General features: G+C 37.6%; 2 protein-coding genes across 9 annotated transcripts in view; one reads left to right on the top strand and one right to left on the bottom strand.

Annotated features, from left to right (window-relative positions):
- Positions 1-1,626: 1,626 nt before the first annotated feature.
- On the bottom strand, positions 1,627-11,874 carry kcna3a (potassium voltage-gated channel, shaker-related subfamily, member 3a). The gene is made up of 3 exons (XM_089134416.1): positions 6,603-11,874; positions 4,245-4,357; positions 1,627-2,054 (listed from the first exon to the last, which is right to left on the bottom strand). Exon 1 carries the CDS (start codon positions 11,691-11,693, stop codon positions 10,146-10,148), a length of 1,548 nt encoding a protein of 515 aa, XP_088990542.1. The 5' UTR covers positions 11,694-11,874; the 3' UTR covers positions 1,627-2,054; positions 4,245-4,357; positions 6,603-10,145.
- Positions 10,728-25,200, top strand: part of ngfb (nerve growth factor b (beta polypeptide)) — a 49,632-nt gene continuing 35,159 nt past the window's right edge. For 4 of the 8 annotated variants that reach the window (XM_089134422.1, XM_089134421.1, XM_039692815.2 and 1 more), the window contains exon 1: positions 24,199-24,304. Coding sequence is in view for 4 of the 8 variants with exons in the window: in XM_089134418.1 (XP_088990544.1) it covers positions 24,290-24,304 (15 nt within the window). In the remaining 4 variants the exon portion in view is untranslated. Of the gene's footprint in view, positions 10,818-11,523; positions 11,663-15,243; positions 15,387-16,672; positions 16,792-18,408; positions 18,491-23,293; positions 23,479-24,198; positions 24,305-25,200 lie in introns of those variants that run through there. The other 4 variants (XM_089134418.1, XM_089134417.1, XM_039692814.2 and 1 more) reach the window with 4 other exon arrangements.

Here is a 25,200-nt window from a genome sequence, read left to right as displayed (position 1 = left end):
TCCTTATTTGTCATAATATACTTTAATGATCCTTGAAATATTTGTACTGTTAAATCTTTAATTATGTGGTGAAATGTGAAGGGAACTAACATTGGAGGAAAATTAACCACCACTGTAACATAAAGGTAACAAAGTGGCATGAAATTAGATAACAGATCAGATTGCTCTTTAGACCAAATGTGATAACCACACAACTTTTTTATAAAGGTGAGGGGGTTTAATACCTCCAAGCTTTTACACCTTAAAGTGGTTATCGTACACGTACAGTCCAATCTCCACTGGTTTAATAGCCTGTCAGAGGGAGTTACTAGAATGACACACTCCTGGGATTGTGCGTGGCAGAGCGGGACAGAGAGAGAGGGGGAAGACCCCAGCCTTTGCAGGAGAGCTTTAGGACGACACGTATGCTTGTGTGAATGAACACACACATAACATGCCTCAGCTGTGTGCTTTCATGTAAAATCCAGAGAGATCACGCAGCTCTCAGGCTCTGCGGGTTGTTCTGGCAAAATCCCAACCATATGGGGCCGCTGTAGGTCTGAAACTAGCAGACTAACTCAGTGACTCTTCAGTGGCCAAACACTACTCTGTTGCACTCTAGTATTTCAAATATTGTTTAAGAGGGATGTGGAAAGATTGTTTGGTTTGCTGTCTGTAATGGAAGAACCTTTTGTGAATTTTAAAGTTCATCTTTGTTGAAAGGATTTGCTGCCCCACCTACGCTCTACAGGACCTGGATCATTATAACTTCAGGTTTTTAGATTCATAAAAATATTGTATTCATATTTTATGTTTCATGTTTAAACATAACTTGTATTCGTCTACTTCATATTTTTTATTTCCCAGACAGAAAGGAGTGTTTTAGGTTCAGTCCCAAAAAGTATTTGGAGACAATTTGGAGAATTTGAAGTCAATTCTTTCATTTCATTCGTTGAATGAACCAAATGAAAAAAAAGATTTGTTCATTTTGATAAACGAGTTCGAGCAGGAGAGTCAGGAACGCGCGTCACAGAACAGAGCAAGGCGACCATTTTGAAGTGCATTATATGGAGAAAAATCCTGGAATGTTTTCATCAAAAACCTTAATTTCTTTTCGACTGAAGAAAGAAAGACATGGACATCTTGGATGACATGGGGGTGAGTAAATTATCAGTAAAAGTTTTTTTTTTTTTAAAGTGAACTACTCCTTTAAGACATGCTTTTTTGTGTGGTAAATGTTGCAAAAAACTGAAAAATTGACTAGCACAAACCCTAGTAAACCACCTTGCATGATTAATTTAAATTTACTCCTATAAATTTTGCATTTGCGTCTGAAAAGGAAACTCCTACAAATGCATATTTCATTTTTAATGCCAAAAGAGCTGTTAGTAAATGGTCTTTTTGAACAATTCATCGACTATTTTATTATTTAAAACCTACTAAACATCTTTTTTTGTTAAATGTTTTGCATGAAGTGTGCATGATTTGATATTTTTTCATCTAATGCATTGACATTCACACATTTTTAAGTGTGGCTTTTCTAAAGCACTGTATATGGAAGTACTTCAGATCATCCTGAAGTACTTCCATATGTGATATATTGAATCCATCATATCGTTTAGGCAATATATGAAGAAGACAAAAAAATCTGTCTGAATATTTATATGGTCAAAGAGCAAGAAAGATGTAGTTTCACACAGTTCTCACATCTGGCACAACAACAGCTAAACTGCAAATACATGATGGACACCATAAAACAGCTTGATTAATATCTGCCAGATAGCAGAGGGCAGTAGTTTCATCGAATATCAGCTCATGTCCAACAGTTCAACTTCATATTGCTTTCTCCTTATTAAATGGGAACCTGCTGAATGTGCCCCCCCAAAAAGGCCACTTCTAGAGTTGCGGCTCACTGTGATCCAGCCAGATGTAAATGGAAAGTGGCAGTAGAGATGTGCGAGCATCTTCTGTGTTGTCTGAAGGTGAGTTCACTTCTGTTTTGGTAGCAGAAAGGTTAACAGCCTCCGTTTCTATTGGTCATTGGTCCTAGGCACTGCGTGGATCTCCCCCGAAGCCTGCAGAAACAACACGCAACGTATTACACACACAAACGTATAACGCTGCTGGAATGTGACAGATGAAATGAGGCAGTTTATTCACACGCTCAAGTGAGAGGGAAACACATCTTTCAGGCTGAGAGACATTTATCATACCGCCTACTTGAGCACTTCTCTGTATTCTAATATCTCTCTGTCAAGATTCTCTCTCTCTCTTTCAGTCAACCTCTGTCTCTGGCTAATTAATGAACTGAAGCAGACGTGACAAAGATAGAACGGTTATATCACTCAAGAGCAAATGCGAGATGACTAGAGGAGATTATTTACACATTGTGAGCGTGAACACATGCACCTAAAATGAATGCAGTGACAAATTGCTCCAGTAACCCAACAACGCCAAAAGCTTTCAGATTTACAAGCATTAGTGTAAAGAATCTGCTCTGTTTAATCGAACCTTCAGGTTTAAGTAAACAAAAACTTTTGTGTCTCATAATTATCTGTAAAAGGGTATCAATTTATATTTGTTTTCATATTATAACAGGAAGAAAGTCATACACCTGAAGGGCGCAATCTGTGCAGGAACAGGTCGGCATCTCCGCAATTTGATCCTACACTTAATCAGGTGAATTCCTCACAAAGGCATTCATGCTATGACTCATGATTCATGAAAGCTTCAAATAATAATGTTTGCTGTCAATAACTTGCAATAATTATGTATAATTTGTTAATTATGTATAACACAGTCACACACGCTTGCAGGCAGAGTTTGATGCACCACGACTCACCAGTCTCACTGGAGTGTGTTTACTTTTAATTGCTAGTGATGAACTTATTAACACATTAATTTACTCAACTGCAAGATATTGAAGCCATCGCTGTAGTAATGTTATTTCAATGCACTTGCCATGCTCAACCTAAACTAAAAATGAGTATGTGCATCGCAACACAGTAACTACATCAGAGCAATACAACTAGTTTATACACTCCCATTCAGAAATATAGGCTGCCTTTATTCTGTCAAAATTCAGTAAAAACAGTAGTATTGTAAAATATTATTACATTTAAAATAACTTTTCTGTATGAATATTGAAATATAAAAATATGATTTATTTTTGGAGACGGCAAAGCTGAATTTTCAGCATCATTACTCCAGTTTTCAGGGTCACACTATCCTTCAGAAATCATTCTAATTATTTGTGCATTTGTGATTTCAATGACAGTATTAACCTAATTTATTTAGCTCTGCAGGGAAAAGGGCATTTCATCTGCAAATCAATACCACACATAGTACATTCCATTCACCACAAAACAATCTCATGCAAAATAATCCATATATCCATATAATCCATATATTTAAAATCACTTGGCATGTACTGTATTAGATCAGTGATCATAGATAAACTAATATTTTTATTCAGTAAGGATGCATTAAATTGATCAAAAGTGACCATAAAGACATTTCAAATGTTATGAAAGATTTAGATTTCAAATAAGCTAAATGCTGTTTGTTTGATCTTTCTATTGTACAAAAACATTTTTAAACATTGTTAATAATAATCAGAAATGTTTTTTGAGCAGCAAATCAGCATATTAGAATGAATTCTGAAGGATCATGTGACACTGAAGACTGGAGTAATGATGCTGAATATTCAGCTTGACATCACAGGAATAAACTACATTTTAAAATATATTAAAAATGAAGTTACATTTTTTAAAATTTTAATACTTACGCAAGATTACAGTTTTTGAACTGTAGCTATTTCTGATAAATAATAAAGAGACGTTCAAAACCTGAAAAAATCTGACCCAGACTTTTGAACAGTAGTGTACATTAACTGAGATGCATTCAATTGTGCAGTTTCTTTTTTTAATCACATATGTGAACAATTATGGTTACACAATTATGTATTACTAATTATCAACATGCATATTTGGCATGCTGCCTGAGAGAAAGGGCTCCTAGCTCGGGATTTGGCCCGCCCCGAACCCAGAGTAGGCTAGGCTACTCCAGCTGGGTGGGATAGGAACAATCGAGAGGAAAGAGTTGGGGTGGTGGAATGATGTTGAAAAACTGTCGTAGGATATATAAAGTCGACTATCATGCTGATTAGGTATATTATGGACGTAGATCCTCCTGAACTTTATTAATAACACACCACGATAATATTGGACAGTAAAAAATACTAGAAAAAAATTCAGTCGCTTTACCTTCTGAATCCTGTTGCCTTCATTTTTTTGGAGTACGTCACGAGTGTTTCACGCTTTGCTTATCAGCCTGATATCAGTCGATTCCAGTCGACAGGCTACTTCCATTTTGATTCCTTGTGGAAAAAAACAACAACAGAACACACACAAGAAGGAAGTTAACTTTATCGAAGCAGGATTAAACATTGTTATCAGTACCTTTAGGAAAGAGTTAATGGACTTCTAAATCTTAGGTGTCAGCGTGAGTTTTGAGAGGTGAAATGCAAAGCCACAACACCTCAGACGGCAAGCTTCCATGTTAACGCCTCGAGGCTAACAGCTCGCAAATGTGAGAGTCAGTGCAGGCACCAAACTAACACATTTCTATAATAAGAAATCATCATAGACAAGCCCTTCCTAGACGCAGGGATGCTTGAAGGTTTCATCGAGACAGAGGACCGAGAATGGAGACAACATAAAATCGGGCAGGATTTACTTTTGTCATTTTGTCCACATGCTTGACAGATAAAAGCTTGTGGTGAGAAAAAAACAAACCAAAAAGTTATTTAATTTTATGTTAAATTCATGTATGTTTTTAATTTATGCCCATGGTCTATCTGGCAAAGTGAAAGTGTTTTTGAAGATTTGCATACTTTGTCAACTGTGCAGTTGCATGGACACGTCACTTGACGGCAGCACTGAGCAACAAGTCAGCAAGGACCTATTTGATTCATACCAGTAAAAAACAAAAACAAATCTGGTGCGTTAGTTCTAACGTTAGAGAACTAACGTTAGCGTTAGTTCTCCCCCAAAATATAATTACTGTATAATTTACTCACTCTCAAGCCATCCAAGGTGTATATGAATTTCTTCTTTCAACCAAACAATTGGAGTTATATTTAAAAATATCCTGGCTCTTCCAACTTTATAATGGGAGTGAATGGTAGGCCTACCTTAGATTTTGAAGCCCAAAAAAGTGCATCCATCCATCATAAAAGTAATACATACGACTCTAGGGGGTTAATAAAAGCCTTCTAAAGCGAATCGATGCGGTTTTGTAAGAAAAATATATTTGTAATTTTTTAAACTCACTGGAACGGCCGTACACAAGACGAGTTCTGGCGTAAAAGGTCCCGACGTATGACGTAGGAGTAGCGTAAGCTTAGATGAGAGCAGACGCCTCTCACGGTTCAAACAAATTGGACTCGGCAACAAACTCCCACATTTCTCATTAAAAATTCTCGTTTTAGACTTCTAATTTGTGACAGGTGTTTTGTTTTGCTTGTGTTCGTCAATATGCCATATGTCAGGACAGAGGTCCGTTACCAGAAGCCAGTGCTTAGTATGTAAAGTTATAAATATAGATTTTTTTCTAACAAAAACACATAATTTCGCTTCAGAAGGCCATTAATCCATTAACCCCCAGTCGTATGTATTACTTTTATGATGGATGGACGCATTTTTTTGGGCTTCAAAATCTAAGGTTCCATTCACTCCCATTATAAAGACATTTTTTAATATAACTCTGATTGTGTTTGGATGAAAGAAGAAAGTCATAAACACCCAGGATGGCGTAAATTATGGAATAATTGACTTTTTGGGTGAGCTAACCTTTTATTAGATTAAAAAAGGCTCATTAAAACTAATGTTTTCTTTATGAATGAGTTTAATAACAGTCATGCTTGCCTTCTTTTTCTGCTCTAATTCTAGGTAGTGTGAAATGAACAGTGTGACGGACAGCACAGAGGACTGTGACAGAAGAGCACAGGTCTATACAGGCTGAGAGTGATTCTCTGTGACTGAGCGTTTGGAACGTGTCTGGCGGACCGCCGTGCGTCCTCTTGCACCCGTCAACGGGAGTGTCAGCGTGAAACCTCCGGTAATCAGCTCACGCTGCACCTTGCGTCCTGTTTTCTCCACAGGAGAACGAAATAGGGAACGCCTGAGTGAACCCATAACCTGAACAGAATCACGCTTTGACAGCTACACAGGAAAAGCACCCGAGCCACGGGCGATTACAACAATCCACCACAACCTACTTCGCACTCTGGAGTCATGCGGGCAATTTGCATGCACAACGTTTCTGTCTTTCGGTCCGTCTCGCCAATATCAATCGTTTTCCACATGCAACACATTCAGTCATTTGTTAAAGATTTTAAAAATGGAAAAATGTGGGAGTGCATCAGCTCTCGATGGTTTGCAAACCCAAGGTTATGCGAATTATTTGCAGAATCTGTTTTACATTATTGTATAAAGGATTCAGATAGATCCTTTTCTGATCACAATTCTCACGCTCTGTTTTGCCAGTCAGGCTTTGTGAACCATCTGGAGCGTTGCTCTGACAACGGGGGAGGATGTCATGGTAACATTAACGGGGGTTACCCAGGAAACTGTAGTCGCCATGGAGACTGCATCACAAGGCGGACTCAAGGCGTGATCTCTCTCAGTCTTTCAGTCTCCGTTCTCGTAGTCTGCCATTCCGTCGAGTCCAACGGCTTTTTTTTTTCACCAACCACCCGAGCCATCGTTTCAGCTGCTTCTTTTTTTCATAATTCAAAAGCACTGTGACGTCTCACTTTGAGGGGAAAGTGTGAACACTATTTTTAGGCTAGATGTGATTTGAGTTTTACATAATCTGGAGATAACTATATCTTCGCACACCGAATAACTTGATCACAAAATAAAGATCTATTTCCTTTCATTCAGTACAAACCACTTTCATTTGGTACAGTAAAGTCAAATTCAATAGACACACATAGCTTTGATTACATTATTAATAAAACGTATTGGTTTTTTTTCTTCACATTAATTGAGTCTGCACTGGGTGATTCTTGAATTAGGGGAACTTTTTGACTACTTTTTAATCTATGTTAATATGCTATTTATCATGGAATAAAGATCAGATGGCCTTAATAACCTTGTGAAAAAGTTAGTCCGTTATAAGCCAATTAACCTAATTTAAAAACACATAATAAATGGATTGTTTTAGAAATAAAACAATATCTACACCAAATAGAAATCCACTCTAACTCTAAAAATGTATGATATTCTGTCACATATTATCATAACCAAGTAGAAACATTTTTTTTTTTTTTGGAAAGACTTTGCTGTCCCCAATACTGCTGTAAAAAAAAAAAATTCTAATGTTACACAAATAGCAAAAGAATTAAAAAAAATATGGTTTATTTTAAGTTACATTTTATATAGATTTATGGTAGACAAGATAAAAAGTCATGGTTGGAGACAATTCTGGCAAATTAAATGAGGAGATCAACAGTTACAGTGCCCGCCCACTTTTTCAGCAGCGCTGGTTCCGGAAGTATTTTTTCCATTCATTTTTCCCATAGGAATTTTTAAAAAGTCTTTGTTAAAGCATTATAAGCCATGAAACGAGCCAGTTAGCTACGAGGTGAATCACAACACTACAAACTTTAATTTGAAGCAAAAAAGTTTTTGAAAATCTGACAAAAATACAGAAGAACAGGATAATCGAATTAAAAACAATGGAAAAATATAAAACTACACACACACACACATATATATACTTATACATACAAACATGTAAGTATTTTGAGAGCTTAGAGAGACTGACTCGTGGAAGTGGGCGGAGCAAAAGAGCTATTTTGGTTCGTGTTACTTTTTTCGACTCACTGATTGGTGTGATTTTTTGTACAGCATTATGGGTAACGTAGTTTTTCACCAGGAATTCTGCAGTTAAACACGATTATTTTAAAAATAAGATGAAATAATGTGGGCTGGCAGTTTCTGCAGAAGCAAATACTGTGGATTAACAACCTCGTAGCTCACAGTTTCTTGTTCAAAATAAATTTCCCTATGGAGAAAATGAATGGGGTTTACCACTGGAACCCAACAGTTTCACCCAATTAAAGAGACACATTAAATGGTTAATTGACCACAAAATGAACATTCAGTCAGTAATTACTCACCCTCATGTTGTTCCAACCTAGTAAGACTTTCGATCATCTTCGAAACACAAATTAAGATATTTTTGATTAAATTTAGACTACAGTGGCTCAATATTAAGTTTATCAAGCGACGAGAATATCAAGCAACGTTTCTAGGTTGTACGTCACACGTAGGTTCACTATTGGCCGACACTGGTCATGTGTTTTTTGTTTGTTTTTGAGCACAAAACAACAACAAACAACATGAGGGTGAGTAATTACTGACAGAATTTTCATTTTGGGGTGAACTAAAAAAACCCTTTAAAATCTATTTTAATATATTCTTTAAAACAAAGATAGGATTTTTTGTTTGTTGATTTAAAAAAAAATAATCTTTTTATAAAAGATTTTTTCTTTAAAATCATCCTAAATGACAGAAAAGTTCCCCTAATTGAATCACCCATATATTCAACAAAATACATATGTTCAACACAGCATCATCTTCAGTTTGTTCACATTAATAGCGACACGTATTCGGTTGTTTCACTTTGCCACAAAACTTAAGATATTGCGAATACTAATGTATTATGATGATTATATGTTAACACTGATAACAAACGCAGACTTACTAGCACAATATATGCAGTGTGAGTGCTTCTTTTTACTCCCTGACCCGAACCTTATCCTTTGTGTGCTGTAGACAAATGCAACACGTGAATCGGAGATTGGCACCTTTCTACCAAAAAAGCGCCCTGATTTACTTCTAATATGCTGGCTTGTCGAACATGTAGGGTACAACGGATCTAAAGGCCATCGGGGGTAAAAGGCCCTTCGATTGAGTTACTCCCAAAACTCTGAAAAGCTACAAAAACTACCACAGTACTTTCCTAAACACCTGTTGATCTGAAGCTGATTTAATCTATAGTTTTTCAGTACCTGTTGAATAAGTGTAGCTTAACCAAAATCTAACTAAAAAGTCCAACTAACTGTGTTCAGGAATTGGGAGGTAATAGTTTTAATTTTGTGAGGGCTAATATTACTGTAACTGCTTGAGTCAGTATGTGAAATATGACTGTAGCTTCATGAAATGCCAAAAGTGAGTAAATCAACTAAAAATAGCTACATGGTTCGCTGAAGTGATCATTTTAAACAAGTATGTACTTAAATGTTACTCTAAAATAGTGCTGTCAAATCAATTCATCTTGATTAATTGCACTGTAAAAATGAATGCGCTTTATCTAATCAAAAAAATCGTGTCAACAGATTACAAGCAATATTATTAATTCAATTTAACAATAGAATTGAGAAATAATTCATACCTTAAAAGTTGACCATTTAAAATGAGTAAAACGTACATTTAAGTCACCATTATGGTGATCGGTGTTTGTTTTAGGTTTGTTTTAAAATGACGGTTTTCTCCTTCAGTGATTCTGCTTGGTAACAAGTTGGCAATTTAAAATAAAGAGTTCTTAATTAATCTTTGACGACTGTCTGTTATTCAGATATTTTGGTGTAAACTTTACTCATTTTAAATAGTTAATTATTAGTTAATTAATTATTACTCAATTCTAATTTGTTTAATTTAATGAATAATATTGTTTGTAATCTGTTGCCACAGTTTTATTGATTAGATAAAGCATATTCATTTTTACAGTGTGCATCTAACATAAAATTTAGATGCTTTTCTGTTAGATACGATTAATCACGATTAATCGATTTGGCAGCACTACTCTAAAAAAATATCTTGCTTTATCAAAAGTATTTGCATATGGTGACAAATTCTTCCATCTTAAATCAAAACATACTACTTGTTGCATTTACTTTATACAAATTAAGCTTCTCCAATATTCAGTAAATAATAATAATAATAATCTTTTCACCTGTCATGTGCTTTGGGACCAAAACCAAACACAAAAAGGGGCGGCTTTTAGCCCCGTCGTACCCTAATAACGCGACACCTGACATTTTCAGTGGTTCCATCATGATGATTGTTGTAAGACTGTCTGGCACTGCACATGATTTACACGTCTGTGAATATCTTTTTAATATTCACACAGTTTTGATTGTTCTGGTTGGAGTAGTTCGTCTGTTTGAAAGCACTATTTATTCCTTCCTCTACGACCATATATTCCGATTTACTGAGTGAGGATGTGCTCTGTGTCTGTTTCAGATCCTCAGTGGAGTTGAGATGCTGACAGCTGCCGACGTGGAGGTACTGTGCGTGCTCTTCTCCATCGGTTTCCCGGTGATAAAAGTAATTGAAATTGGACACAATGACAGGGACGGGCAGCGCAATGGTCAATACGCCAGCGATGGCGCACAAAGATCCCACAATTTTGCCTCCTATGGTCACTGGATGCATGTCTCCATAGCCGACGGTGGTCATGGTAACCACAGCCCACCAAAAAGCATCTGGGATGCTGCTGAAACTCGAGGAAGGGTCGTCAGCCTCCGCGAAGTAGACGGCGCTGGAAAACAAGATGACCCCGATGAAGAGAAAGAAGATGAGGAGTCCCAGCTCCCTCATGCTGGCTTTTAGCGTCTGGCCGAGAATCTGGAGGCCTTTGGAGTGGCGCGAGAGCTTGAAGATGCGAAAGACCCTCACCAGACGGATCACGCGGAGGATGGCGAGAGACATGGCTTGCTGACCGTTGGCCTGGCTCTCGGCTAACTCCGTCCCCAAAGTGATGAAGTAAGGAATAATAGCCACGATGTCAATAATATTCATGATGTTTTTGGAAAAAGTAGCCTTGCTGGGACACGCAAAGAATCGCACGAGCAGTTCGAAAGAGAACCAGATGATGCAAAGGGTCTCGATCACAAAGAAAGGGTCTGTAAAAGTGCTGGACACAAAAGGACCGGTGCCATTTACAATAGGCGAGACAGGAGTTGGGTCCTTGTCGTCCCTAAACTCGGGCAGGGTCTCCAAACAGAAAATAACAATGGAAATCAAAATGACCAAAACAGACACAATAGCAATGCCCCTCGCAGGACCAGAGCTCTCTGGGTACTCAAACAAAAGCCAAACCTGTCTCTGGAACTCGTGGTTTGGCAAAGGTCGCTCTTCTTCTTTGATAAATCCCTCGTCCTCGCGAAATTTCTCCATGGCTTCCTCGCCAAGTTGATAAAAGCGAATTTCCTCCGAGAAGATGTCAATGGGAACATTCACGGGTCTCCGAATACGCCCCCCGGACTGATAGTAGTACAGGATGGCATCGAAGCTCGGTCGGTTCCTGTCAAAGAAATACTCGTTTCTGAGCGGGTCAAAGTAGCGCATCCTCTTTTTCGGGTCCCCGAGCAACGTGTCCGGGAACTGGTTGAAAGTTTTCAGCTGGGTCTCGAAGCGCAGTCCCGAGATGTTGATGACCACTCGCTCGCAGCACTCGTGGTCGGGCTCGTATCGATCCAGCGACAGGTGACTGGGCAGCGCCGCGCTTTCCTCCAGCATGTTATCGCACGCGACCACCGTCATGATGTCCTTCTCCGTCTCCGCGTACCCGTGGTTGTCGGCGTTGTTCCCTCTGTGGCTGGCTGAGGGTGAGTCAATGAGGTTGTAGTGGTCATCCATACAGGTGAGGAGACGGAGCGGCAGAGGGCGACCCGCCTCCCCTACCTATCATCGGGTGAATTGAGGGTTTCTCAGTCGCGCGCTCTCTTTTGCTGGCTTCTTAACACACTGTCGCCGCCCCACGGAGCTTTATAAACACATGTCTACTCCCGCCCACGGCAAACATATGCCTGACACATTTCCAACACTCGCCCAATCGGAGCGCAACAAGAAAAGATAGTCGATTTTTGGCGAGCGCGCGCCACTGTGTTTTGGCTTACGCGCATTACGCAAATCATTCACAGAAAGTATATTACTCAAGTTCAAATGATTGACACAATACCAAAGACGTGCTCTCCCACACAGTTTGTGAATTATACGAAGACATTTTTCAAAGCAACGTACGTTATTTTTTTTTTGTTCAAAGGTTCTTTTCGTGCAAACAAAATCTTTTACGCCTTTAGGACATGCAACAGTCATTTAAAATCGCAACGTTTTTTTACATTAGCCTATGTAGTGATACATCTCGTTCTCCCATTTGCCACTAAACTGGTTACTTCCTCAGGCGAGCGCGCGACTTTCCGAGTTTTATTTTGATATGATAGTTTTTATATTCGTGTGAAAGTGCAGACTGACAAAACTGCCATTATCACTTGCAAATGACAAATACAATAAATACATAAATAAATAAATACATGTAGAAACTGACTGCCTGAAAATCTTAAATTGGAACGCGATGTAGCCATTGTCACGATAAAATGCCATTTGCCATTTAGATGTATTATTTAGCCTACACAAGGAATAGTGTCGAAATGATGTCATAATAGGCTGTTTTCTTAAACGAAGCAAGTGTTCTGGTTTTATCATTTTTGCAAAAATAGTTTAGCGTAAACAATTACTTCCGTTTTTAAACATTATGATTATGGTTATGACTTTACGCATGAATTATTGTCTTGTGGCTGAACGTTTCGATGAAGACAACGGAGCTCTCCATGGTGCTGAAGATGCGCGCGCTTCAGCGAGCACGCGAGGGAGACTGACCTGTATCTGCTGAAGAGAATCACATCTTTATGTTTACGTTTATATCACGACGTTTAGTCAAATTAACAAGGCGAAAGGAGTCTAGTAATTGTCTTTTTTTATTATTATTTTTTTTACTGTGACCCTTACACATTTTACATGCAGTTACTACAGTAATAACAGTCAATTATGCATAGTTACATGCAACTAAACCAAACCTTACCCCTAACCCTACAGTGATTATATAGGAAGTGCATAGTTAATTACTATTACTTAGTGCTTAATTGTATAATTACATTATAACAAGGACACCTCAACGTAAAGTGTATAACCACACACATACAGACATGTTACTAATACTGTTTATTCAATCCCCTAAGCCTAAAACCTACCCATCACAGAAAACTTTCTGCATTTTTACATTAAAAAAAGCACAATTTAGTCTGATTTATAAGCTGTTTTTCTCATGGGGACAAGAAAACGAGATTTTTGCTTATATTGTAGTGTTCAATAGAACAACCTTCACCCATGCAAAGTCACTAAAAACACATTTATACAGAAACATCTTTTTGCAAGGACAGATACATCCTCCAAACATCATTGAATTAGCTTTTTCTTCAGATTTGAGAAGAATGATGTTGTGAGCCTTGATGTGTCCCTTGCACTCAATCTTATCTTTAATGAGTGGTTTGACACACAGGGAGGAGAGGGTGAGTAGGAGAGATACTCTCTTCATATTCAGCCTTCCCCCTTGTCATCACAGAGCTGTTAAGATGGCAGCTCTCTCCTACATCTCATTCAAGCACTTGTGGTCCTCAACTCAAGAGGGAACTTGTTTCCGTGATTATGTATATGTCTGTGTGTCCTCGTCCCTGAGTTAAGCAATGTTAAGCAATCCCCATTTCTGATAATGGAATCCGTTCTCCATGTGATCGGTAGCTGGTGTCTGTCATGATTGCACAAGCAGGGATTGGCCAGCCATTGATTAAACAGGGTATTTGCACAGCATGAGCCATCTAGAGAGCACAGGGGTGATTCATCTTTGTAAAAAAAGAGCTCACCGTTATTAAATATTCATGTGCATTTTTGGTTTTGCCCTTTGTATGAGCCTGCCAATAGTATGCATTATTAATTTGGAATTTAAAGCGAAACTATTCTTTAAATGACTGGTCGGATGGCTTTAAAGATGAATTCCAGCAAGTGCATACAACAGGGGGAGGGAAATGAAATACAGATGAAGTACTATGAGGCATTGTGTCTAGACTGTCCGAATATTAGCTTGGTGAAATAAGCCTTCTGTGCCACTGATTGGCAACTGGCTGGTGAGCAAAAGGAGAAATCGATGGGGGTTTGGGGTCACTGATCAGGAAGCTAAGCTGGAGATCATTACATGTTCACATTGGTCAAGGTCAGTGCAGGATATAGAAATATTTTCTGGATTATCTGCAGTCGGAGACAGGCCTAATAACAAAAGATGGCAAAAGATCTGTGTAGTACGGAAGCGTATTGCATTCACTTGACGAAAGAAAAATCTACTCTGTTTTTCTGAATTAGAGGAGTAGTTCACTTTTAAAAAAAACCTTTTGCTGATAATTTACTCACCCCCATGTCATCCAAGATATCCATGTCTTTCTTTCTTCATTCGAAAAGAAATTACGTTTTTTTGATGAAAACATTCAGGATTTTTCCAGTGCAAACTGCAAACTGTTCAAAGGGTCTTTAAACGATTCCAGACGATGAATAAGGGTCTTATCAAGTGAAACGATCGCTCATTTAAACAAAAAAACAAAAGTTTAAGTTTTATAAGCTCAAATGATCCTCTTGCTCTGTTCTGTGATGCACGTTCCTGACTCTCCTGTTCGAACTCGTTCATCAAAATGAACAAATCTTTTTTCGATTCATTTGATTCATTCAACGAACGAAATGAACAAATTGACTCAGATAAAGATTCGTTCATTTTGATGAACGAGTTCGAACAGGAGAGTCAGGAACGTGCATCACAGAACAGAGCAAGGTGACATTTGAGCTTATAAAACTTAAACTTTACTATTTATTTATTAAATGAGCGATCGTTTCGCTTGATAAGACCATTATTCGTCGTCTGGAATCGTTTAAAGCCCTTTGAACAGTTTGCACTGAAACTGTCTTTTGGACCTTGAAACATTTGGTTCCCATTGAAGTCCATTATATGGAGAAAAATCCTGGAATGTTTTCATCAAAAACCTTAAATTTCTTTTCGACTGAAGAAAGAATGACATATTGGATGAAGTGAGGGTGAGTAAATTATCAGAAAAAGTTTTTTTTTAAAGTGAACTATTACTTTAAGAGGGGGTTAGATTTAATGAAAATGTCACAATGCCAATGAAAAGTCTATACACATTTCATTTTCTTTTAGCAGATATAATTATTTTTCTCTGATTTTGGCTGAAAATTATTTAGTCATGATTTTTTTGAGTCAAACCTAACTCATCCTCTCTTTTAATATAGAATAAAGCCTCATGTTTTGGCAATATTTTTGAATTCATCTTCTTTTCTCACCTCTGCTAATTAGGCAGAGCTACCAATCAGAACATCTGCTGCCATGGTAATGAGGAAAACAAACACACATCAATGACTTGGACGCCTATTTCCATGCTGACACCTCCTCAACCCTGCCAACCATTTTAACCATGGGGAAATATAACATACACACAGGTATGCTCCCATATATACATGCACACACTAACTTACAGTTGCTTTGAAAACATTGTAACATATATCACGCAGAAAAATTGCAATTAGAAGAGTGAAATGATGTACATTGTTCTGTGTAATTATGGTATTCATTTGTATGTGTTATTCTTGTTAAATGAGAAAAGCAAAACAACTAATTTTTGACATCACCAGTCTGGCATTGATTTGCATAAGCACTTCTAATCCACTTGCACTTGAGTGTGCATGGACCATTGTGGGGCTTGCTGTAATATATGGGGTAAGTTGTCACAATAGGATCATGAAAATTTTTCCTACAGCAACTGCACTCTAAAAAATGCTGGGTTGGGTCAAATATGGACAAATCCACGCGTTGGTTTACATTTTTAATTGCATTTTTAAACCCAATGATGGTTTGTCCATATTTGACCCAACCATGGGTTGAAACAACCCAGCATTTTTTAAGAGTGTGTCATCGTAAACATTTAAAAGATATGTGACAACAAAATGTACAAAACAAAACATAAAAAGGCTTAGAGAGAGAGGATGGAAAAGCTCATAAAAACTCAGTTTTTTATTTATTTTTTTCATTACAAGTGGTCTTCAGAGGGGGAATTTATTGTATATTGTATTAATATAGCCTACACATATGTGGTCAGTAGGAATTTTCTTTTTGAAAGAAGGTTATACTTTTATTAAAAAAGTAAAGTAAAGACATTAATAATGTTACAAAAGATTTCAGTTTCAAATAAATGTTGTATTGACCTTATTGAAGTTTTACATATTAAGCAGCACAACTGTTTTAAATATTGATAATAAGAAGAAATGTGATACTTTAGACTAGAGAGTAATTAATAAAAATTCAGCTTTGCAATCTAAGGAATAAATAACATTTTAAAATACATACATTTATTTGAAGATTTCACAATATTACTGTATTTTTGATTAAAAAAAAATGCAGCCTTGGTGAGCATAAAAGACTTTTAAAAACGTGAATATAAGAGAGACGTGAAGGTCAAAGGGAAGGAGAAGCCGTGGAGATTAGTGGCCGTAACTCGCCTCTCTTTATTTCTCTCCACACCTCTCCTCTTTAGGGCTCTGTCAGTGTAATAAATGGACTGAGAATAGGTTAATCTCCCTCCTGGCTATTAGGTTATATCTCAACATGCCCTTAGGGGGGCCATGTGTGCATGCACCTCCGGATCCACAGATTGTCTTTCATCCATTCTTCCACAACAGCAGCGAGAGCTCTCTACATGCTTCTGTGGCCAGAGGACATCGACTGCAGATGTCTGAAGAAATCTTGCTGTGGAGTTCACATCAGTCAACATATACCGAACAAGCGGGGCAGAGGATGAGATTCATTTGAACGTCTGGCATTAGGCATGTCAATGAAAATCATCCTGCGGTTAGTAGTATGAAAACAAACAGAGGGATGACATTTCCTTTATTCTGTGGCTCAAATAAATATTCATTTCGCTGCTATTTTCCAGAGAAATGTTTTGTGGTGACTCATCATGACTGACACTTATTTTCACTTCCAACAATAAGCCAAAGATTCAGTTGAGTAATATTTTGACTGCTGTGTGACAAACATGCCAATTAAGTGCTATTTACATTTCCTACAACAGAACCATATAAACACTTTCTATGTTTTTGGCATATTAAATATGTTGCAATGACTCTTGCAAGCACAATAGAGTTGAAGTAGATGCTGTATTTGGAGGTTAGTGTATTGAACATGTTGTGTTGTTCATTCAGCCAATGAAATATTGAAATTATCAATGTCCTTTTACATATTTTCAGTGCAGAGTTTTTTTTTATTGAAGATTTTACTGCTTTTATTCACTGTAGTTTAAAATTCATTTCAGATTTGTTCACTTATACCATTTAAAAGTTGGGGTTGGTATGATTTCTCTTATATGATTAACAAAGCTGTACTTATTTGATAAAAAAATACAGTAAAAACAGTAAAATATATTTAAAATGTATTCTTTAATTAATTCAATAATTCATTCATTCATTCTTGTGATGAAAAAAACTGAATTTTGAGCATTATTACTCTTACTCAGTCTTCAGAAATCATTCTATGCACTCTAAAAAATGCTGGGTTGTTTTAATCCAATTTTGGGTCAAATATGGACAAACTTTTAATCCAATTTTGGGTCAAATATGGACAAACCCAGCCGTTGGGTTACATTTTTTAAATTACATTTTTAACCCAATGTTTGAGTTTGTCCATATTTGACCCAAAATTGAGTTAAAACAACCCAGCATTTTTAGAGTGTGCAGATTTGCTGAAATTATTATTATCATCAATGTTGAAAACAGTTGTGCTGCTTAATATTTTTGGTGGAAAACTTTATGCGTTTTAGAAATTACAAAAGAAACTATAATGTTGTTATAATATAAGACTATAAAAAGTGCAGGGTTGTTTTAACCCAAATTTGGGTTAATTATGGACGAACCCAACTGTTGAGTTACACATTTTAATAACATTTTTTTAACCCAATGGTTGGGTTTGTCCATCTTTGACCCCAATTTGGGTTGAATCAACCCATCATTTTTTTGAGAGAAATGTCTTTAATGTTAACTTTTAAACAATTTAATGTCTTTGCTGAAAAATAAAATAAAAATTTCTTTCAACAAAAACAACAACAAAAAAAATCGTATTAATCCCAAACTTTTGAAGGATAGTGTAATGGGGACTGAGGCCATCAACCTTTAAAAATGTCCATTATGAAAGTGAGTAAAAGGCATGTAAGATAGATACCTTAAAAGTCAGTGTACTTGTGTGTATTGTCATTGACATCAAACCTACACTCTATAAAATGCTGGGTTGTTTCAACCTAAATTTGGGTCAAATATGGACAAACCCAAAAGGTTGGGTTAAAGTGTAATTAAAAAATGTACTGTTGAAAGTGAAAGTTGAAGTTGGGTTAATGACATTTTTAACCCCAACATTTGGGTTTGTCCATAATTAACCCAAATTGCATTTACAACGTATTATTTTGTATCCTTACAGAGCGTTCTGGACATTTTGTAAAATATCTTCCATGATGTTCCACCAAAGAAAGAAAGTCATGCATGTTTGGAACGACACAAGGGTGAGTAAATGATGACAGAATTGCCATTTTTGAATAAATGATCCCTTTAAAATGGCCATAGCCATAGAAAGTGTATATAAAGCCAACAAGTAAACCTGTTCACTGGTGTAAAACACCTAAACACTTTTTATTACATGAGCAAAGTGCTTCAAAACAACTGGATCGCTGCGCCCCTCCCCCAATACTCCTGATGTTTCCTATAGGAGCTGTCAGAAAGGCAAGCCTAGACACACATGCAATCTGCTCTACAGGGGGGAAAAAGGTTCCCCTACCCCTGTGTCTCATTTATCACACCAGCTGTCCAATAAACACACACACACACATAGACACACAGGTAGACAACTTGCCCTCCATACACTGCAAACCAATGGAAAAACAAACACTCATGGTGGTTTGCAGTTGACATGCATACTACAACATCTATTTATGTGCATAAAAAAAAGCCATGCACACACACACACACACACATGCACGGTCCTGCATAATACATGCGCGCACGCTCTCACACTTATAACCCATAATCCACCCACACAGAAATTGAGACGGGTTTTCCCCTGGTGCAGAATTAAAGAGCTCACGCGTTCCCAGCCCCCTCTTCCTCTTACCTCTCCCTTCCTGCACCTCGGAGCTGGGAAACACTGGCAGCTGAGCACCTCACAGAGCGTATCCATTATGTAGAGTGAGATTACCCTGGACACGGTCTACAGGCTTCCATAACATAACAAATACATGCCCTGTGTTTATATGCGGATGGATGAGGTTATTGCCAATAAACAATTTGCCGGAAAAAATCCTCCATTTGCAGCTCAACATTAATAGCGAGTTACATAACGTAGGGAAAACCATAAAAAGAACACATGCATACACAACAATTATGGTATAGCACAGTGAATTATGCAAAAAGAGCAGGACTGGTTTATCGTAAAGGAAGCTAAGTGGCAAGCTGAGGAGACCCGATAAGAAAGAGAGTGAAAAACACATGAAATATTTGCAATTGGAAATGTGCAGGTTTGCACGTATAAAGTCAGCACGGGGATGCTACTGTAGCGTAGGCTGCTGTGGGTGATTACCAGGGCTTTTATTTTATTATTTATTTATTTTAGGCTTTTTACAGTTCAGAATCCTTATGATATATACAAAATGGCGTATTCGCACCTAAACTATAAGCTAAAAGTGTGTTTGCTATAAGTGTGGGTCTGTAGCACCATGCACTAATGAAACCAGAGTGCTCACAGCTGGCATCAGGTAATGTGTTAATATTGGTAATTGAGGTGAGCTGTGTGAAATGTTACCAGAATGGACTTTCTCCATAAAGAACTGATTGCAAGGAAGACATCAGGACTCCCACTGGCTCCAGTTCCTGAACTAATGCACTTAAAAAACAATCTCAAATCACTCTTCAGGTTTCTGCTTAATATAATGACGCACTTGAGATATGTTGTGTTCAGTGTACTGTATGTTATATTGATCAAAGGTCTTTTTGCATCTCCGTCTGCGTGTAGAATTTCAAAGTGATGTTAGGGTAGACTCACCTGATTTTATTTGAAGTATTTCAGATTACACTGAAGTCAATCAGTCTGTGATATTAATGGCAGTGGGAGGAACCAAATTGCCTCTGAAAGGAAGGTAAGGATTGCCATTTAAATGGTCCAAGCTTTCATATCCTAACTAGGTCAGGCAGATGACATCAAATGTTCACCACTTCTGTTAGTTTCTGTGGGTGACGTAGCCTATGTATCGATGCTGTGGTGTTTTCTGGAGCCAGTTGCAAAAAGCCATTATTAAGACTTTTTTTTTAAAGAACTAGAATGACCAACCAGCAGTCAGGCCGCATTTACATTTCTCGACCCAATTCCGATTTTTTTTCCTCCCACGTGGCACAGATCGGATATGACCCACGAACAAGAAACGTGCATTTGCGTGGGCCATTTTAGTGGACGGTCCGGAAGTGGACAGCAGCGAACACTGCTACATTCAATCAGGCTTCAACAAGGGCTCCCCTTTCTTCTCTGCCTTAAGAGACCAATGTCTTGTGCAGAAAGCAAAAGTATTATTATTTTGCCTGCGTCCATTGCAAAAGCCGCCGTTCTTACTTCGTTTTCGGCCCAAGCTTTTTTGGGTCAGTGCGTCTACCTTAAGTTGTTTCGCCAAATGTAAATGCAGATATGATGCTGTTCTTCAAAAGAAAAAAAAAGCATACAAGACTTGAATTGGGCATCTGGACCTGCAGTGTAAGTGTGGCTTTAGTTAGGGGTCTTACTTTTGGTATCAAATTAGACATTTTTATGTAACTGACTTCAAAAAGTTATGAACAGTATAATGAAAAAAATATGATGACTAACTTGTAAGAATATTCTGAGCAGTTAATGCAACCGGCCCCTGATTAAATGCTTGAAAGCCCATTGTTAGAGACCTGTAATCTAGATGCTGCACTTTCAAACCTTTTTTTTTTTCTTTAATTATTTGAGAAAAAAAATATATAATTACATTCTCTCTTATTATGTTTTTTTTAAATACAATATAAATACACTATCAAAAGTTTGGAGTAGAAATGAGTTTCAAAAGTTTTTGAAAACAATATGTTATTGTCCCGTGTAAACTACAAAAATGTGCCATGCGCATTATGTGTTCAGTATATAGTGTTTCTTTACAAAGTGACATTGCCAACTACTGGCTTGGCTGCATAATACAAATTTTTTTTAGTTTTCACGGATCTGGACATGAAAAATGCGTTGTGGGTTAAACGAACCCTTAGACTTGGTTAATTTTAAGTGGTTCTGTGGTGTGACCATGTGACTGACTATTTCCAGTAACCTCAATTAGTATAAGGTCATTAAAGCTCCATGTATATTAATTATAGAAGAATTTTTTTTTAAAGAACAGCTTTAGTGAATTCTCGCATGTCGCACCACAGAATAGGCTATTACAGAAAGTGCTTGATTTAACATCAACTATAAAGGAGGCTTTTTGGATTTGGTGGTTTAAGGGCATGAAGAATGATATGAGAGATTATGCTGTCATTATCCAACCCATAAAAGACAATTATTTGAATTGACTATAGTGAAATGTATAATCCTCCACACAAAAAAAGAGAAGCAAATCCTTGTAAGAAAGGCACAATGAATACAAAATGATTTTGATTCCATCTTAATGATTTTAATTTGGTTCACACCGGGATCTCTCTCAAGTGTAGGGGAAAGTGGGTTAGATCTCAAGAGTCGACTCGGTGTTCTAGAAACAACATGGATCCTTTTTTCTCACGTGAGTCGTGCGAGATGTTTATCTTCCGGTGAAAATAAAACCCTGATTTAATGAAGTTTTAGACTAAAAATAATGAAACCGACAAGAAACATTTGAAGCTGCGAATTTAAATCATTTATTTTATTTACAATAGAAATGTATAATGCATCAAGAAATGTTGTCAGAAAATCTATAGAGCATGAAGCATTCCCTCCAATGTGAGGTGCATTATGAATAGTTTGCAACAATGGGTTTATAAACCCACAGGACTATAAGGATGTCACCTTATTTTGTGGACTTTGAAGTACATTACAAATGCATGCGTTATGTCATCAAAATATAACTTAAAACAAAGTAATACCAGAAGACATGCTTTGCATTTTCCATTCAAAAGATATAAATGTTTTATAAACATGTTTAATTTCTTAACAGTGTCTACATTAATTACTGTGGAACAGTCAGATTACTTCGGTGTCCTTAAAACACTAAACACATACAGCAATTGCATTTGAAGATTAAGAAATTCAAAGCACTGAAAAATTAAATAACAGTAACTGACAGCTTGGGCAGAGTGACACAAATGCTTGGTTTGGTGCTTTTGAGGTCAGTGCATGTGACCGTAAACCCAAAACATTGAAGTGAACATGGTTTTGTTTGGGAAAAGTTTGTTTTTTCTATCTGATTCTCCATTCAAATCAAAGAAGCCAAAGGCTGCTTGGTAATTACTGCAGTCGTCTCACTTTCCACCCATGCTTGAGTTACTGCTAAAGGGTGAACAAACTAACTATAGAGGCCAGTGGGCTTTGGGTTGGATGAGGACGCTTCGTTTTTGGGCTGTGTTCCATATCTGTTTCTGCACCCATTAGGCAGCATAGGAGGATTTGTTAAATGTTAGAGTAGAGCCATCATCTGACCCCTGGAGTCATCAGGCGCAGAAAGGTCAGTTCACTCCGTCTGTTAAATGCCACGGAAATGTCATTAACATAAAAATGGACAGGAAGTAACTGAACGGGATCTAGAATGCCATTCAGAATGGACAGTTCGAAACCCTCAAGAAAGGAAACATCAAACCATTTTAAAAGTCTGTTCTTTGGATGAAAATATAACTCCCTCTTCCTCTTGACTACAGCATTCTCTCTTTGACATCCAATGCACAGTTTTTAATTCTTAAAAGTAAATAAATGTAACTGGCAGTCGATAAAGTGATCTTAGTTTTTGTGTGGGACAAAAATAAATAAAACGAATGCACGTCTTCTATAAAGTAGAAAGTAGAATACAAAGTAGCTATGGTACTCGTCCCTTATTATGCCCCTTTTCACAAGATGTTAAATAAGTCTCTGATGTCCCCAGATTGTGTATGTGAGGGGGGGGGGGGGGGGGGGGGGGTTGAATAGCAGCTTATTTGCCCTTTAAATGCAAATAAGCTGCTAATGCCGGCACAGGGGGCGGAGCTTCATGAGCTCGCGCTCAGTCTCTCAGGTGCAATTTCATCTCACGGAATCATGATAATATCAGAAAATCTCAGTGTCAGTAACGGTGTTCATTTCGAGTTGGACAATAATGCCTACAGAGTCAGAGTGCTGTATAGAGATGGAACAGGTATAGTTTAGTAGTTTAATTACGGTTATTATAACGTATTTGTCATAGGGCTTGGGCGTCGTGACGTCATTACTGGCCTGGCGGCCATGTTGCAAGCTTCGCGCATTTAAACATACAGCAAGTCGAACGAGGAGAAGCAGCAGACAGAGGTAGGATAAAGAAAATAAAAAAAATGTTAAAATCCCGAAAAGGTTGTGGATTTTACCGGGATATGTTAAATAGGGAAGCCATTGACCGGTATTTGGACTAAACCGGCACTTTTAACAAGGAGTTCGCAAACAGTGGGAACACAGTAATCCGGACTGATCGGAACGTTAGCTGTCAACCCTCACGTTTTTTCCGGGTTTCTCATGTACTTGAGCTATTTTCCCGCTGTCTTCCAGTTTTAGTATTTTCCTGTAAAATATCCTGTATTTTAATTTTCTCATAACATTAACATTAGTTAATGTTATTTCTACTGATGTCATTAAAGAATGAAGTTGAGGGATGTAGTTCAAACGGGCCGTTCGATGTAGGCTACTTCTGTTAAATAAAATATCTTGCTTGGCATTGAACTTTGAGCTTTATAATTTTACAGAAATTATTTATACTCTTAACAACAACATTAACGTTACACACTAACTAAAGTTTGAAACATGGGATCACGAATAACGGGACCTTTAAATGAAATAGATAAACATTTTTGCATTAGAAAGTACATTTAATATAAAAAACGTTTATGAATGCAATTAATTTGCACTCATTGGTTACCTTTACATTTATGGCATCAAAACATTTTAAGGTAAGGCTTTCAAAAGCTGATAAGCATTTCCTCAATGGCCCAATAAGATATTTGCTTCTGATCCTTTGCTTCTTTTTCTGTTTTTCAGGTGCTGATTGGTTTTGGTGAACTGTAATGTGGATCTGCTAGATTTGAGGGTCTGGAATTGCATTGTTAATCTCAAAGGGGAAGAGTGATGAATGCAGGAGAGGAAGGTAGGGAAGCCCAGTCAGGGAATCCTAATGACATTATTGATTGTGACACAGACATGTATTAGAGCCTGACACCACAGTACGCCATCACAGTTCTTCTCCAAAACAGGGAGGACAGATTTGACCACAAATCTCATCTAAATGACTCTGACAAATGATTCTTTACATACAAGTATACAGGAGCTCACAAGATGCAATTATCCAAATTACTGAAAGAGACATTAACAATGCAGGCATAAATTACTGTCTTTAAAAATGTAGTCTTGTTCAGCGTGCTCAGTAAACCAAATCTGCAGAACATTCTGGTAGCGTTGAGACGAAACATCCAAGCGCTGTAAATCTGGGTTGTTTTTAAATGCACATGGCTAAATGTGTCAAAGCCTAAAATTCCCCGCATGTTAAGATTTGAGAAACAAATGAGTGCCCCCATTTCCTCTCCATCCCCCCATTCGATCCCCCCTCCCAGCAGTAAAATCCTATTCCAGTGTGCCTGTGTGCAATTTCCTCAAGCCAGTGATTTATGAAAACGAGGAAAAATCTCTGTGCAGATGGGACTGAGAGGTTAGAAAGAGGTATAAATATTCCCGATCACGAGCAGGGACGTATTTAGCTGCCCCCGAGGTCCCTCCGTAATAGAAGCTATGGAAGAACAGACGTGGCTGCATGTTACAGGGACAAGGAAAGCAAATGATCTGGAACCGCTCGCGATCACACCTGTGTACTATTCTCTAGCATAACCTGGGTGTCCTTATTGACACCTTCACTGTTAGAATATTGACACTGGGATTGTTTTCTAGTGCTAGTTGAAAGCACAGCTGGTCCTTTGTAATGCAAATTCAGTCTTTGTTAGTGATCTGTTTGATGATTTCTAATTGAAAAGAACATATAACAGTGTTTTT

The sequence above is a fragment of the Pimephales promelas genome, chromosome 8 (genome assembly GCF_988280905.1).
Source record: "Pimephales promelas chromosome 8, fPimPro1.hap1.1, whole genome shotgun sequence".
Taxonomy (NCBI): domain Eukaryota; kingdom Metazoa; phylum Chordata; class Actinopteri; order Cypriniformes; family Leuciscidae; genus Pimephales; species Pimephales promelas.
Note: the sequence above shows the minus strand (reverse complement) of the source record. Positions and strands in the feature narration are given on the sequence as shown.